At 37.0% G+C, this 16509-nt stretch overlaps 1 protein-coding gene across 1 annotated transcript; it reads left to right on the plus strand.

Annotated features, from left to right (window-relative positions):
- The first annotated feature begins 318 nt into the window (after positions 1–318).
- On the plus strand, positions 319–14385 carry LOC146904137 (uncharacterized). Its single transcript, XM_085728237.1, has 4 exons — positions 319–2043; positions 11912–12679; positions 12779–13769; positions 14375–14385. Exons 1-4 carry the CDS (start codon positions 319–321, stop codon positions 14383–14385), a joined length of 3495 nt encoding a protein of 1164 aa, XP_085584363.1.
- The last annotated feature ends 2124 nt before the right edge of the window (positions 14386–16509 follow it).

Genomic DNA, 16509 nt, shown 5'->3' on the forward strand with positions numbered 1-16509 from the left:
CCAACTATTATGATCAATGAAAATCACTTTATTCATTCAATAGTTTTAGTTTCATGATATGGTATCAGTTTCTCTCTCCTTAGAGAGTTTGTTACGATCCATTTTCTGATTCCTAACCGTTTCCGCCATTGAAACTTGAAGCTCAAGCTTTCTCTTTTCTTCTTTTCTTCTCTATTTTCACTCTGATTCGTCTCTGTTTTGCACGAATCTTCTTGTTCTTGTTCTCAATTTCTTCATTGAGATTTCTTTCTTTTCTTTCTGTGCGTGATTCGTTGCAATTTTTCTCCATTTCATTTCTGGTTTTTGCATTGATTCGCCATGGTTCGCAATCAACAAGCTAGTCAAGATACTGAATCTCCCTATTACGTTCATCCGAGTGAAGGACCTCACTCTGTGTTGATTTCTCCTAAATTTGACGGTTCCAATTATCTTGCATGGAGCCGGTCAATTCAACGTGCTCTTGGTGCTAAGAACAAACTTGCATTCATCAATGGAACTCTTCCTGTTCCTGATGATGATGATCTCAACAAAAACGCATGGGAACGTTGTAATCATCTCGTTCAGTCATGGCTTATAGCCTCTGTTTCTGATTCCATTGCTCAAACGGTTGTTTTCCATGACACTGCTTTTGAAGTTTGGCAAGATCTCAAGGAACGTTTTTCCAAAGTTGATCGTATTCCAATTGCCAATCTTCGTTCCTCCATTAACAACCTTAGACAAGGATCAAAGTCTGTTTTGGAATACTTCACTGAATTGAAAGCTTTATGGGAAGAGTTGCATTCTCATCGTCCTTTTCTCAGTTGCACTTGCCCTGTTCAATGTAGTTGTGCTGCAATGCGTGCTAACAAGAATTACAGAGTGGAGGATCAGATCATTCAGTTCCACACTGGACTCAATGATCAGTTTTCAGTTGTGAAAACTCAAGTTCTTTTACTTGATCCTTTACCATCTTTGAACAAGGTTTTCTCTTTAGTTGTTCAAGAAGAGAGTAACAATGTGTTGATTCCTTCTCTTCCTTCTATTGAAGATGGTTCTGCTTTGGTTAATGCATCAGATGCGAGAAGACCTCAAGGTCGTGGTAGAGGCTCTTTCAATAAGCCTTCTTTCAGATATTGCACTTTCTGCAATAGATACAATCACACAATTGAGTTTTGTTACCAAAAACATGGTTTCCCTAACAAAAATCAAGCTCCTGCTCAATCTCAGGCAAATGTTGCTTCAGCAGAGACTTCTGATGCTAGTAATGCTTCTGGTGGTACTGGTTTGGCTCAGGATAAGATTGATCAACTTGTGTTATTGCTTCAACAAGCAAATTTGTTTGCCTCAGCTCCCAATCCTTCTCCTGGCCCTACCACCAATCATATAAGTGCCTCTCCTCAAATTCATTCCAGTCACATTGCTTCCACTTCTTCTGCAGGTATATTCAATGTCAATTCCTACTCTTTACCTAATACTTCACTTTGGTTACTTGATTCAGGTGCTAATGAACACATTTGCACCACATTGTCTCTTTTTGACTCAATTTACACCATTAAACCTGTTTATGTCACTTTACCTAATGGTTCCAATGTTACTCTTACTCAAGCTGACACTATTATTTTCAGTCCTCAGTTTTATCTCACAAATGTCTTATATTCTCCCACTTTTACTTTAAATCTTATCTCTGTAGCTAAAGTGTGTCATGCTTTATCTTGTGTGTTTCATTTCTCTGCTAATCAATGCATTATACAGGACAAGAAATCCCTGAAGATGATTGGTTTGGCTAGTCAACATGATGGCCTCTACAAATTTCACAGTTCCAGTTTATCTTCTGTTTCCTCTATTTCTAGTACAATAAATGCACCTAGTGCATCTGTTTCTTCAATTTCTTGTAATTCAAGTCATTGTATTCCTGTTAAAGCCCTTTGGCATTTTAGATTGGGACATTTATCTCATCAAAGAATGGATAAAATGTCATCTTTGTATCCCTCTATTACTAATGATAATAAAGCAACATGTGATATTTGTCACTTTGCAAAACAAAAGCACATTCCATTACTCCTAGTATGTCTCATGCTTCTTGCAATTTTGAACTATTACATCTTGATATATGGGGTCCTCTATCAGTTTCTTCCATACATGGTCATAAATATTTTTTAACTATTGTTGATGATCATAGCAGGTTTTTGTGGATCATTTTACTGAAATCCAAATCAGAAGTTTCTCATCATGTCAAGTCTTTTATAACCATGATCCAAAACCAATTTCATGTTACCCCTAAATTTGTGAGAACTGATAATGGTCCTGAATTCATGATTAATGATTTCTATGCTTCTCATGGCATCTTACACCAAAAGTCTTGTGTTGAAACTCCTCAGCAAAATGCTAGAGTTGAGAGAAAACATCAACATATTCTTAATGTTGGGAGGGCACTCCTTTTTCAATCCAAATTACCATCTTCATACTGGTCTTATGTTGTTCTTTATGCTGTTTTCCTCATTAATAGAATCACTATTCCTGTTCTTCAGCATAAATCTCCTTTTCAAGTTTTATACAATCAATTACCTGATATTTCATCTTTCAAAGTGTTTGGTTGTTTATGTTTTGCTTCATCTCTACATGCACATAGAACTAAGCTTCAGTCTAGAGCCAGAAAATCCATCTTTCTAGGCTACACATCAGGTTATAAAGGTTTTACTTTGTTAGACATACACTCTAGGGAAGTGTTTGTGTCAAGACATGTCATTTTCCATGAACACATCCTTCCCTACTGATGACATTCTGTCATTACGTAATATTAGGGACTTATTGTGACATTTTGATAGAGTTCTCATGCAATTTATACTGTTCTGGAGTGCAAAAAAACTTAAATATTGAAGTCTGTTCGAAGGAAATCGCGCCACGCCAATTTCAAGCCGTGCTGCGATTTTTGAAGCAAAATTACATCCTCCCTGTTTGAGGGAAATCGCGGCACGCCTATATACATGGCGCGGCGCGATTTTGACGGGTCAGGCCCATGACTTCTATAAATACTGCACTCAATCTGAAGAACAAGGGTTACGATTTTGGAGAGCAAAGTGCGATTTTGAGACATCAGAGACGGCTAGAAGGGCGATTTCTTCATCCTTTTACCAATTCATGTATGTTTTAATTATTTCATTGATTATGCTATTTGTAAACTCGATTATGAGTAGCTAAATCTCTCAGAGATTAGGTCAGAGATGAATCTATGTAACCCTAATTGATACATGTTGCTGTGAAACTCTATTACTTATTAATGATATTCTAGTTTTCATTCAATTCAATTGTTCTTAATGCTTTTTATATCCTGATCAAATATAAACATGATTTTGTGAGAACGAATGACTACTGACCATAGCTTTCGACTTAGACCTAATTGAATTGTTCTAATAAACATGGTTAGTCTAGGAATGGATAATCGTTTGTTAGTGATATTAGGTTAACGTGCTTAAACCTTTGATGATTATTAGACCACCTAAGGAATTAGGGGTTGTAGTTTAAAAAGAGGGTCCTAACTCAAGGGATTGATTAGGGCTAATTTGTTAACTATCGTGAAACTAGAGAATCATTAGTAATAATAGGTGCAGTAACCAATTAGGGGAAACATAGAGGATTCGACAGACCTGATCTCATCTCTCTCTCCATATTTTCTTAATCAACTTATTTCTGTTTCTTGATTTAATTAAAATCAAACCAAATCTACTGCCTAGTGGCAAAACAAAATAAATTTTATACATCCTAATTATATAACAAAATTGAATTGTTGAAGTTAAAAACAGTCCTCGTGGGATCGATATTTTTACTACTTCGATAGTATTTGGTGCACTTGCCAGGATTCTATCAAGTTTTTGGCGCCGTTGCCGGGGACTGTTGAATTATTTCAACAAGGCAATTATGTTATAATTTAGGGTTTTTGCAATTTACTTTTCTGTTTTTAATTTTTATTTTTCTGTTTTCATATTCACTTGATTACTTTGCGTTGTGCAGTGCTACTAAGGTATTTTGCTGTTTATGCGAGGTAAACAGAGCTCAGACGACCTAGAATACGATCCGGAAATTGAAAGGACTGCTAGAGCACTTCGGAAAGCTGTCCGATCGCAAAGGTTAGCTCAGTCCGTTCCACCGGGTGTTCGAGAACAAATACCGGAGCCACTCTCAACTGAATCTGAAACAATCTCTTCTCCTAAATCTGCAACTATGGAAGGAGAAGGAGTTGTACCACCGAGACCTAAGCTAGGAGACTACGGGTTAGCCACTCATCGCGGTCAACTGACCCACACTTTTCAACCAGCTAACCCTGTAGCTTTCGACATCAAGACAACTGTCCTCAACGGTTTGAGGGACAAGCAATTCGATGGGACTGAAGCTATGAGTCCTCATGAACACTTGAGCCGCTTTGCTGAAACCTGCGAGTTTTGTGTGCAACCAGCCTCCGTGACTGAAGCACAAAAGAAGCTAAGGCTGTTTCCTTTCACCTTGACGGGAAGAGCAAAAGATTGGTTGCTGACAATACCAAACGGGACTGTCCAAACATGGGAAGAGTTAGAGCTGAAGTTCTTGGAGAAATATTTCCCTATGTCTAAATATTGGGAAAAGAAGATGGAGATCTCTAACTTCAAGCAAGGAGAAGGTGAATCATTATATGATGCTTGGGAGCGATTTAACTTACTTCTTAAGAGATGCCCAAATCATGAGTTCACCGAGAAACAATACCTCCAAATCTTCACTGAGGGGGTGACTCCAAACACTAGAATGTTCTTAGATGCTTCCGCGGGAGGTAGTCTCAAAAGCAAAACTGATCATGAAGTACAAGCTCTAATTGAAAACATGGCTGGCAATGAGTATCGTGATCAAGCTAAAAAGAAAGAAAGAGGAGTGTTTGGGGTGAGTGAACAAACTGCTATCCTTGCGAACCAAGCAGCTATGAACAAACAAATCGAAGCTCTAACTAAGGAGTTTCAAGGCTTCACTTTGGCTCATAAGCAACAACAAGTAGCTGCAATCAAATGTGACTTATGTGGTGAAGAACATCCCAACGGTGAGTGTGTTCCAGAAGGATCAAGTGAAGAAGCTAACTTCATGGGAGGTTATCAAAGGCAGAATCAATACTACAATTCAGGCATCAATAAGCATCCAAATCTAAGCTACTCAAATAACAATGCTTTGAACTCTCAGATGCTCACTCCTCCTCAACAACAACAAAGGAAGCCATCAGCTCTTGAGGAAACTATGATGAACTTCATGAAGATGACTCAAGGCAACTTTGAAGAGATGAAGAAGAGTCAAGAAGCTGAAAGAAAGAACAATGAAGCTTCTAGGAAGATGCTTGAAACTCAACTGGGGCAATTGGCTAAGCAGTTGGCTGAACAAAACAAAGGCGGATTCTCAGGTAACACTAAAGATAACCCTAAGAATGAGTCTTGTAATGCTATTGAATTGAGGAGCAAAAAGGTTTTGACACCTTTAGTTCCAAGAGCTCAAAAGAAGGTTGATGAAGTAGTTGAGATGGAGGAGAACGGTGTAGTTGAAAAAAATGATGAGGGTGTAGTTGAAAAAGAAAATGATAATGGAGTAGTTGAAAATGAAAGGAAGAAAAAAATAGAGGGAGAAAAAAGTGAGAAGTTAATTGATGAAGATTCAATCTTGAGGAAGTCGAAGAGTCAAATTTTGAAAGATGGAGACAAACCACAGGTTATTCCATCATATGTGAAGCTTCCATACCCTCACCTTTCAAAGAAGAAAGAAAAGGATGAAGGTCAATTCAAGAAGTTCATGCAACTTTTCTCACAACTTCAGGTGAACATTCCTTTCGGCGAAGCTCTTGATCAAATGCCGTTGTATGCTAAGTTCATGAAAGACTTGTTGACTAAACGAAGGAAGCCTAAGGATGATGAGAACATTGCACTTTCTGAAAACTGTAGTGCTATTCTTCAAAAGAAGCTGCCACCTAAGCTGAAGGATCCTGGTGCTTTTACTATCCCTTGTTCAATTGGACCGGTAGACATTGGAAGAGCTTTATGTGACTTGGGAGCAAGTATAAATCTGATGCCTCTTTCAATGATGAAGAAGCTTAAGTGTGGGGAACCAAAACCAACAAGAATGACCATTACTTTAGTTGATCGGTCAATCTCTTATCCTTTCGGTGTGCTTGAAGATGTGCTAGTCAAGGTTAATGACTTGGTGTTCCCGGCAGATTTTGTGATCTTAGATATGGCTGAAGATGAGGATATGCCACTCATTCTAGGAAGACCTTTCCTTGCAACTGGCCGTGCTTTGATTGACATTGAGAAAGGAGAGCTAATGTTGAGATTCCATAAGGAGCAAGTAGTGTTTAATATATTTGAGGCCATGAAGCACAAAGATGAAAATCCCAAGTGTTACCGGATTGACATTGTTGAAGAAATAGTTAAAGATGACTCTTGTGAACATCAACCAACACACTCTCTTGAACGTGCAATTGTGAATTCTATAGAAAAAGGTGAAGATGATGAAGATCTTGAAGTAAGTGATTGTGTGAAGCAACTAGCAGCAAGCAAGCAAGAGTTGGGTCCGGTAAAAACAGAAGAATTAATGGGTAAGCACTCTATAGATGCTCCTATTTTAAGTGGAGAAGGAGAGAAAAATCCAGAATTAAAAGAACTCCCTTCTCACTTGAAATATGTTTTTCTCACTAAGGATGCCTCTAAACCAGTAATCATCAGCAATACCTTGACACCTTTGGAAGAAGAAAAATTGATGAGGGTGTTAAGAGACAATCAAGGAGCTTTGAGGTGGAACATTTCTGATTTAAAGGGTATTAGTCCAGCTTATTGCATGCATAAAATACACATGGAGGCTGAATACAAACCGGTGGTTCAACCTCAAAGGAGACTTAACCCAACAATGAAGGAAGTGGTAAAGAAAGAGGTGCTGAAGTTACTAGATGCAGGTATGATCTACCCTATCTCAGATAGCTCATGGGTAAGTCCAGTTCATGTGGTACCCAAGAAAGGAGGAATGACGGTGGTAGCAAATGAAAAAAATGAATTGATACCTACCCGCACCGTCACTGGTTGGAGAATGTGTATAGACTACCGGAGGTTGAATACCGCAACAAGAAAGGACCACTTTCCATTACCATTCATGGATCAAATGATTGAGAGACTGGCTGGCCAAGCCTTTTATTGCTTCTTGGATGGGTATTCAGGGTATAATCAAATTGCAGTGGCTCCGGAAGATCAAGAAAAGACTGCCTTCACTTGTCCATTCGGTGTGTTTGCTTATCGAAGGATGCCCTTTGGGCTGTGTAATGCGCCGGCAACCTTTCAAAGGTGCATGCTTTCCATCTTCTCTGATATGATAGAGAAGAACATTGAGGTATTTATGGACGACTTTTCTGTTTTTGGTAAGTCTTTTGATCAATGCTTGTTCCATTTAAATGTTGTACTTAAAAGATGCACCGAAACTAACCTTGTTTTGAATTGGGAAAAATGTCATTTTATGGTAACCGAAGGTATAGTTTTGGGGCATAAGATAAGTGCTAAAGGCATTGAAGTGGACCAAGCTAAGATAGAGGTTATAGAGAAACTTCCTCCACCAATCAATGTTAAAGGAGTGAGGAGTTTCTTGGGGCATGCCGGTTTCTATCGGCGGTTCATAAAAGACTTTTCTAAAATTTCCAAACCCCTCTGTAACCTCTTGGTCAAAGAAAACGAGTTTAATTTTGATTCTGAATGTCTAAATGCTTTTTCTTTGATTAAAAACAAGTTGGTAACTGCACCAATAATCATTGCACCCGATTGGGATTTACCTTTTGAACTTATGTGTGATGCAAGTGATTATGCTGTTGGTGCAGTCCTAGGCCAACGCAAGAACAAATTTTTTCATGCAATTTACTATGCAAGCAAGGTTTTAAATGAAAATCAAGTTAACTATTCCACAACTGAAAAGGAATTGCTTGCGGTAATCTTTGCATTGGAAAATTTCGTTCTTATCTAATAGGCTCCAAAGTCATTGTTTTTACAGATCATGCAGCTCTCAAATATCTCTTAACAAAAGGGGATTCAAAGCCTCGACTGTTGAGGTGGATCCTATTATTGCAAGAATTTGATCTTGAAATTCGTGACAAGAAGGGAGTCGAGAACGTGGTAGCTGACCACCTCTCAAGGCTGGAGAATGACGAGGTAACAAAGAAGGAGAAGGCCATCAAGGCCGAGTTCCCCGATGAACAGCTGTTTGCTATTGGAGAAAGACCTTGGTTTGCTGACATGGCAAACTTTAAGGCCGGCAACATAGTTCCTGATGATCTGACCTACCCTCAGAGGAAAAAGTTCTTCAAAGATGCAAACCACTACTTGTGGGATGACCCGTATCTGTTTAAGGTAGGTACTGACGGTTTGATTAGACGTTGTGTTGTAGGTGAGGAAGCCCATAGTATCATGTGGCACTGCCATAGCTCAGCTTATGGAGGCCACCACAGTGGAGAAAGAACAGCTGCAAAAATTTTGCAAAGTGGATTCTGGTGGCCCACCCTTTTCAAAGATTGCCACGACTTCGTCACAAGATGTGAAAAATGCCAAAGGACAGGTAACATATCAAAGAGGAATGAAATGCCCCTAAAAGGAATCATTGAAGTTGAACCATTTGATTGTTGGGGTATTGATTTTATGGGACCATTCCCTTCCTCTTACTCTTATCTCCATATTCTAGTCTGTGTTGATTATGTCACAAAGTGGGTTGAAGCGATACCATGTGTTGCTAATGATGCCAAAACGGTTGTCAACTTCCTTCAAAAGAATATTTTCACTAGGTTTGGAACCCCTAGAGTATTGATCAGTGATGGGGGGAAGCATTTTTGCAATAATTTTCTTGAAAATGTGCTCAAAAAGTATAACATTAAGCACAAAGTTGCAACTCCCTATCACCCACAAACTAGTGGTCAAGCAGAGGTTTCAAACCGACAGCTGAAACAGATTCTGGAGAAGACAGTTGCGTCAAATAGGAAAGATTGGTCTAGGAAATTAGATGACGCACTGTGGGCATATAGGACAGCCTTTAAGACCCATCTTTGGTTCTCACCCTATCAGTTAGTATATGGGAAGGCATGTCATCTTCCAGTCGAGCTGGAACATAAAGCTTATTGGGCCATTAAGGCCTTGAATTTTGATCAAGTAGCCGCTGGTAAGAAAATAATTTTGAAACTTAATGAACTTGAGGAGATGAGGCTTAGAGCGTATGAAAATGCACTCATCTATAAAGCCAGGACAAAAAGGTATCATGACAAAAACTTAGTGCCTAGGGATATTAACTGTGGACAACTAGTTTTGTTGTATAATTCCAGGTTGAAGCTGTTTCCTGGGAAGCTCAAGTCAAAATGGTCTGGACCATTCTTGGTCAAAAGTGTGTCACCATATGGAGCTGTTGAACTAGTGACACCTGAAGGAGATCGAAGTTTCAAAGTTAATGGACAAAGAGTTAAACCATACCTAGGTGGCGACCTACCTAAAGGAAGGGTGGCACTCATTCTGAAGGACCTCTGAGGATCCTTAGCAGTCAAGCTAGTGACGATAAAGAAGCGCTGGGTGGGAGGCAACCCACTAGATTTACTTTGTTTTTCAATACATTCAGTTTTTATTTTCTTTTTAATGTCGAAGTCCATTGAACTATTTCCCTATTGTAATTGCTCCTGCACTTGTTTATTATTAATGAATTTATTTTGTTTCATGTGACCTATTCCAGTTTAGTAACAGTTGTTTGATGAAACGGTATTCCAAAAGTTCTAAAGGAGGGGTGACTTGATTCAAAGGCGAAGTGTACGGCGTTGCTAGGTAGTCACATACTCCCAGAAATCTCAGCCATAAGGTTCATTGCCAAATTTATTTTTCAATTTACTTATATTTAGATTAGTTTTCCATGCAACTACATTTCTAGAACTTGCATTGTTTCTCTATTATTGATTGGTCTTTGTCAATTACACACTGAGGCAAAAGTGCTTGGTCCTGTGAGCCTTTTTGAAGCCTACCCTGTTTTAATTTGTTGAATTTATCCTTTCTTAACCAATTGTGAGCCGGTAGGATTAGAACTTTTTGTTCGGTGACAAACTACATTACAAGCCTAGAGACTTTTAGGACTTGTCCCTTAATGAATTTCTGAGTTAAGGCATTGTAGAATGTTGCTAAAGATTAAGTTTGGGGTTGCTATTGGAATTTGCAACCAACTAAGTTTGGGGTGGGGGTACTAGAGAATTAGAGAACAAAAATGAAAGAATTATGAAATTGTCATGCAAAATATACACATAAAAATGGTGTATCAAAAAAAAAAAGAAAGAAATTGAATGATGAAAAAGGGACAAAACATTGAAAATCCGAGTAACTTCAAACTCGAGTGTCCCTAAATGTTAAAAATATTCTCTAGTACCTTTGCATTGATTGTTATTCCACAAGGTGAATGATTGAAGGATTGAATTTTGTGCTTCAATTTCCGTAGGAATGCCTAACTCAAATTTTGTGTAGCCTACTTATCCAAATATATCCCACCTTTCACCTAAGCCCCGTTATAACCCTAAAGACCTCAAAAGTGTGTAATGATATTGACTTTGATTGATGTTTAGAAACTTTTCAAGCGTATGGTAATATGTAGACCTGCATGTCGACTGGTAGAACCCTGTTTCAATTTGATGCGAGGAGTTGTGAATTGGTGGATGCGAACAAGTCAACTAGCTCATCTTTAGCTAGAAGGAGAATGAACTTTTGGGTACTATCGTTTTGTCAGGTAACTGTTATTTTACTGTCATTTGTCACTGTTGCAAGCAAATTCCTTGAGGACAAGGAATGGTTTGAGTTTGGGGTTGTGATGACATTCTGTCATTACGTAATATTAGGGACTTATTGTGACATTTTGATAGAGTTCTCATGCAATTTATACTGTTCTGGAGTGCAAAAAAACTTAAATATTGAAGTCTGTTCGAAGGAAATCGCGCCACGCCAATTTCAAGCCGTGCTGCGATTTTTGAAGCAAAATTACATCCTCCCTGTTTGAGGGAAATCGCGGCACGCCTATATACATGGCGCGGCGCGATTTTGACGGGTCAGGCCCATGACTTCTATAAATACTGCACTCAATCTGAAGAACAAAGGTTACGATTTTGGAGAGCAAAGTGCGATTTTGAGACATCAGAGACGGCTAGAAGGGCGATTTCTTCATCCTTTTACCAATTCATGTATGTTTTAATTATTTCATTGATTATGCTATTTGTAAACTCGATTATGAGTAGCTAAATCTCTCAGAGATTAGGTCAGAGATGAATCTATGTAACCCTAATTGATACATGTTGTTGTGAAACTCTATTACTTATTAATGATATTCTAGTTTTCATTCAATTCAATTGTTCTTAATGCTTTTTATATCCTGATCAAATATAAACATGATTTTGTGAGAACGAATGACTACTGACCATAGCTTTCGACTTAGACCTAATTGAATTGTTCTAATAAACATGGTTAGTCTAGGAATGGATAATCGTTTGTTAGTGATATTAGGTTAACGTGCTTAAACCTTTGATGATTATTAGACCATCTAAGGAATTAGGGGCTGTAGTTTAAAAAGAGGGTCCTAACTCAAGGGATTGATTAGGGCTAATTTGTTAACTATCGTGAAACTAGAGAATCATTAGTAATAATAGGTGCAGTAACCAATTAGGGGAAACATAGAGGATTCGACAGACCTGATCTCATCTCTCTCTCCATATTTTCTTAATCAACTTATTTCTGTTTCTTGATTTAATTAAAATCAAACCAAATCTACTGCCTAGTGGCAAAACAAAATAAATTTTATACATCCTAATTATATAACAAAATTGAATTGTTGAAGTTAAAAACAGTCCTCGTGGGATCGATATTTTTACTACTTCGATAGTATTTGGTGCACTTGCCAGGATTCTATCACCTACCTTACCAATCCAGACTCTATTACTTCCCAATGGGAATATTTTTCTTCTACTCCTAGTAAACCTATTTCCACATTACCAGATGTTGTTCCCATCCCTCCTCCCATTATTGATGACCCTCCTCTTTCTTTTCATGACACTTCTGATATTCCTTCACCTACCCCATCTGAGTCTGTTCCACTTAGAAAATCAACCAGAAATTTAACCACTCCCTCTTATCTTCAAGATTATGTGTGTAATAATATTCATGCATCTTCTTATCATATTTCTAACTATGTTTCTCATCATAATTTGTCTGACCAACACTCTTCTTTCATTTTTTCCATACATTCAAATCCTGAACCTACATCTTTTACTGAGGCAAACAAATTTGAGTGTTGGAGACAAGCTATGCAAGTTGAGCTTTCAGCCCTTGAGTCAACTGGTACTTGGAAGTTGGTTGATTTACCAGAGCATGTGAAACCTATTGGTTGCAGATGGATATATAGGGTTAAATATCATGCAGATGGGTCCATTGAAAGATATAAGGCAAGATTGGTAGCTAAGGGATATAACCAGATTGAAGGGCTTGACTTCTTTGATACATACTCACCAGTGGCTAAAATGACAACAGTTAGATTGGTTCTTGCTCTTGCCTCTCTTCATTCTTGGCATTTGCATCAACTTGATGTCAACAATGCCTTTCTTCATGGTGAATTGCAAGAGGATGTTTACATGACATTACCTCCTGGTGTTTCATCCTCTAAACCAAATCAAGTATGCAAGCTACTTAAATCCCTTTATGGCCTCAAATAGGCAAGCAGAAAATGGTATGAGAAGTTGACTTCTGTCTTGCTTCAAGAACATTATATTCAGGCCACATCTGACCATTCTTTATTCATTAAGCAAACTGCATCATCTTTTACTGTGTTGCTAGTATATGTTGATGATATCATACTAGCTGGAGACACTTTATCAGAATTTGATCATATCAAATCCATACTGCATGCTTCATTCAAAATCAAGGATTTAGGTCAACTTAAATATTTTCTTGGCCTTGAAGTTGCTCACTCTAAGCTTGGTATTTCATTGTGTCAAAGAAAATACTGCTTAGACCTTTTATCTGATTCAGGCTCCATTGGTTCCAAACCTGTTTCCACTCCATCAGATCCCTCCATCAAACTTCACAATGATGCTTCCCCTCCTTATGAAGATATTTCTTCCTACAGAAGATTGGTGGGCAGGCTTTTGTATCTCACTACTACAAGACCTGATATCACTTTTGTTACACAGCAACTGAGCCAATTTCTTTCTAAACCTACTCAGACTCATCATCAAGCTGCTCTCAGAGTTCTCAAGTATCTTAAGGGTTGTCCTGGCAAGGGTCTTCATTTTCCCAGAAGTTCTTCTTTATATTTGCAAGGCTTCTCTGATGCTGACTGGGCAGGCTGTATTGACTCCAGAAGATCCATTAGTGGACAATGCTTCTTCCTTGGCAATTCATTGATTTCCTGGAGAACAAAGAAGCAATTGACTGTATCTAGATCTTCTTCTGAGGCTGAGTATAGGGCATTGGCTTCAGCCACTTGTGAACTTCAGTGGCTCCTCTATTTGCTCAGAGATTTACATGTTCAATGTACCAAGCTTCCTGTGTTGTTTTGTGACAACCAAAGTGCTTTACACATAGCAGCCAATCCAGTTTTCCATGAGAGAACTAAACATTTGGACATTGATTGCCACATAGTCAGGGAAAAACTTCATGCAGGAATTCTGAAGCTTCTTCCTGTCTCTTCCCAAGATCAGTTGGCTGATTTCTTTACTAAACCTCTCCTTCCTCAACCTTTTGCTACATTATTATCCAAGCTGGGTTTGATTGACATTTATCAACCTCCAGCTTGTGGGGGGCTATTACATAATAAGGAAGAAGAAGATAACTTGCGCAGCAAGTTACCTAGTTAGCTTAGGGTTTAGCTTCAATACTCTACAACATGTATAGCTTTCTTATTGTATGCTCTCGTATACATATAAATAAGTGTGTAACCAACTATTATGATCAATGAAAATCACTTTATTCATTCAATAGTTTTAGTTTCATGATAATCACCATGATTCTTCTCTTTCCATATGCTTCAATGAAAAAAAATATACTCGACCCGCTTAGAAGAGTTGCAGATAGGAGACATGTTCTTGAGTAGAGTCAAATGACAGAAGGATGGAAGCAAAAGAAAGGTGCTACAAAGTAGTTATGGAGAAAATAAAAATAAAGAATTTCGGAAACAATGCATAACCAATGCACTCAATAATCTGTAAAATAAATAAAAAATGCATGATATAAATCCGTAAGTGTACAGTTCTATCGAGTAGTAAAAATATCGATTCACAGGGAGTTGAAGTAATTACCAATCTATTTCTTAGTTTTGATTAGCTAAAAACGATTAAGTTGTTTGAGTTTATGAATTGCTTGGTTTTAAGATTCAGGTTAAAAAGCATCATGAGATTAGATTGTTGTTTGATCATAATGTCAAATTCTAAACATTTCCTATCTATTTCTCAATTTTATGTAAATTCAATTCTAAGAACAATGTGTTCTTTGGTATTTTATGTTTCCTTTCAAAATACATAAATGTATCTCAATAATAATCAAGACCCTTGAAGTGTAGTCTTATTATCCCAAGACTCTCAAAACTATTTTCATGTTTTGTTTATCTTGTCTAATCTCATTTGATCTAATATCAAACTTCACCTTTCGGTTCTTCATTTGATATTTAAGATGATGAAATAACAATATTAAACTTCACTTTTCGGTCCTTCGTTTGATATTAGTTATTAGATTAAACAACGATGAGATTAGATTTTTTTTTTTGAATCAGCAAAATTTTATTAAAAACCAGGTCTCTGCACAAGATGAACAGAGAACGATGTTACAGAAAGTACAAACTAAGGCGCCGTATATAGGCGGAACACCCGAAAACAAACACCAACAACCATGCGATCAACACCCATAAGGACAACACCCCCCCAAAATAAACATCCCCCTAAAACTGACTCCTATACTAACCAACCACTGAAAAACGACATCCATAACGATGAGATTAGATTAGAAAATGAATTTTAATAAAATAGAGTCTAAAGTTGGGTTGAATAAATTTAATCATTAGATTCGTCCAACAATCTCAAGACTAGAAGAGTCTACTCACTCATGACCATAGTAGACAAGGGATTAAAATATAAAGACATGGAATTTAAAGGCATGAAAATAAACAACTAGAAATATAAAGTGTTGGAAAATAAAGTGCAGAAAAGTAAAGAACAAAAATGCAAAGAGCAAGAAATCTAAAGTGCAGAAAAAATAAGAATAAGTTTAGAACAATGTAAAACTTTGATTTCAACTTAGAGTAAGTTCACAAACATTCTAAGATGTGTTACAAGTCTTATAAGGGATCTATTTATAGCATAGAGCCGCAGACAGATCATTAAACTCAGATTGCAAGGCATAGTGAGCAAATTCCAAGAATTTGTAACCTCTTTTTCTAACTGCATAACGTGCACAGTCGTGCTTCTGAGGCGCAAAACCGTGCTCCCTTTAAAAACCTGCTCATATATTGTTGGCTGGAGGGGCGCACGTCTGTGCCTGTTGTTGCGACACTGATCCACACGACCACAACTTAAAGGAGCACACCATTAAAAAAAACTTGGGTTAATTATGTTTTTGGTCCCTACAAAATTGCGATCTTGTAAGTTTAGTCCTTACTTAATTTTAATAGCATTTTTAATCCCTACAAAAAATTTCTGCACTCAATATTAGTCCTTACTCAATCCAAATTTGTTTAATTTATGCTTAAACTCTTAAGTTTTTCAACAATTTTTTACAGGCGTGTTAAGAACGTTATTAAAAGGTCCTCCGAAAAAAATATCGCAAAAATTTGATTTCTACGTCCATATTTTTGTTACTTATATCTTAAACTTTTGTCGTTTTAAAAAATTCATATTTAATTTATTTCATGTTAAAAAATTATAAATTTTAGTAAATGAACCTTTCATAGTGTTCTAAACTTGTATAAAAAGAATCGTTAAAAAATTTAAGAGTTTAAGGATAATTAAACAAAATTTATTTTAGCAGGGACTAAAATTATAAGTAAATTTTTTTTTGTAGGGATTAAAAATGCTATTAAAATTAAGTAAGGACTAAACTTACAAGGTCGCAATTTTGTAGGGACCAAAAACATAATTAACCCAAAAAACTTTTAGATTATGTTTGGATGGAGATATTTTTTAGGTAATGTAATATTTTGTGGGAATTTAAATTAATTTCATTGTTTGGATGAGTAATTTGGAGAATTTTTAAAATGATGGAGATTTGTGAAGTATTTTTATCCAAGTTAAATTTAGAGAATTTCAAATGTAACATAAAACCTAGAAATTTAACATTTATTCGTTCTAATAAATTTTTCAAATTTGCAAGTTGGTCCCCATATTTTTCAAAATTCCAAATTTGCCACCCTAAAGACACCTCGCGCAACAGAAACAAAGACTACTACATTCAAGCATTTGTTGAAAGAGGTTAAATTTAATATTAACAAATCATAAACTTAAACTTCTTATTTAAA

The sequence above is a fragment of the Medicago sativa genome, chromosome 7, assembly GCF_051527215.1.
Source record: "Medicago sativa cultivar Bolivia chromosome 7, Bolivia_mono, whole genome shotgun sequence".
NCBI classification, from domain to species: domain Eukaryota; kingdom Viridiplantae; phylum Streptophyta; class Magnoliopsida; order Fabales; family Fabaceae; genus Medicago; species Medicago sativa.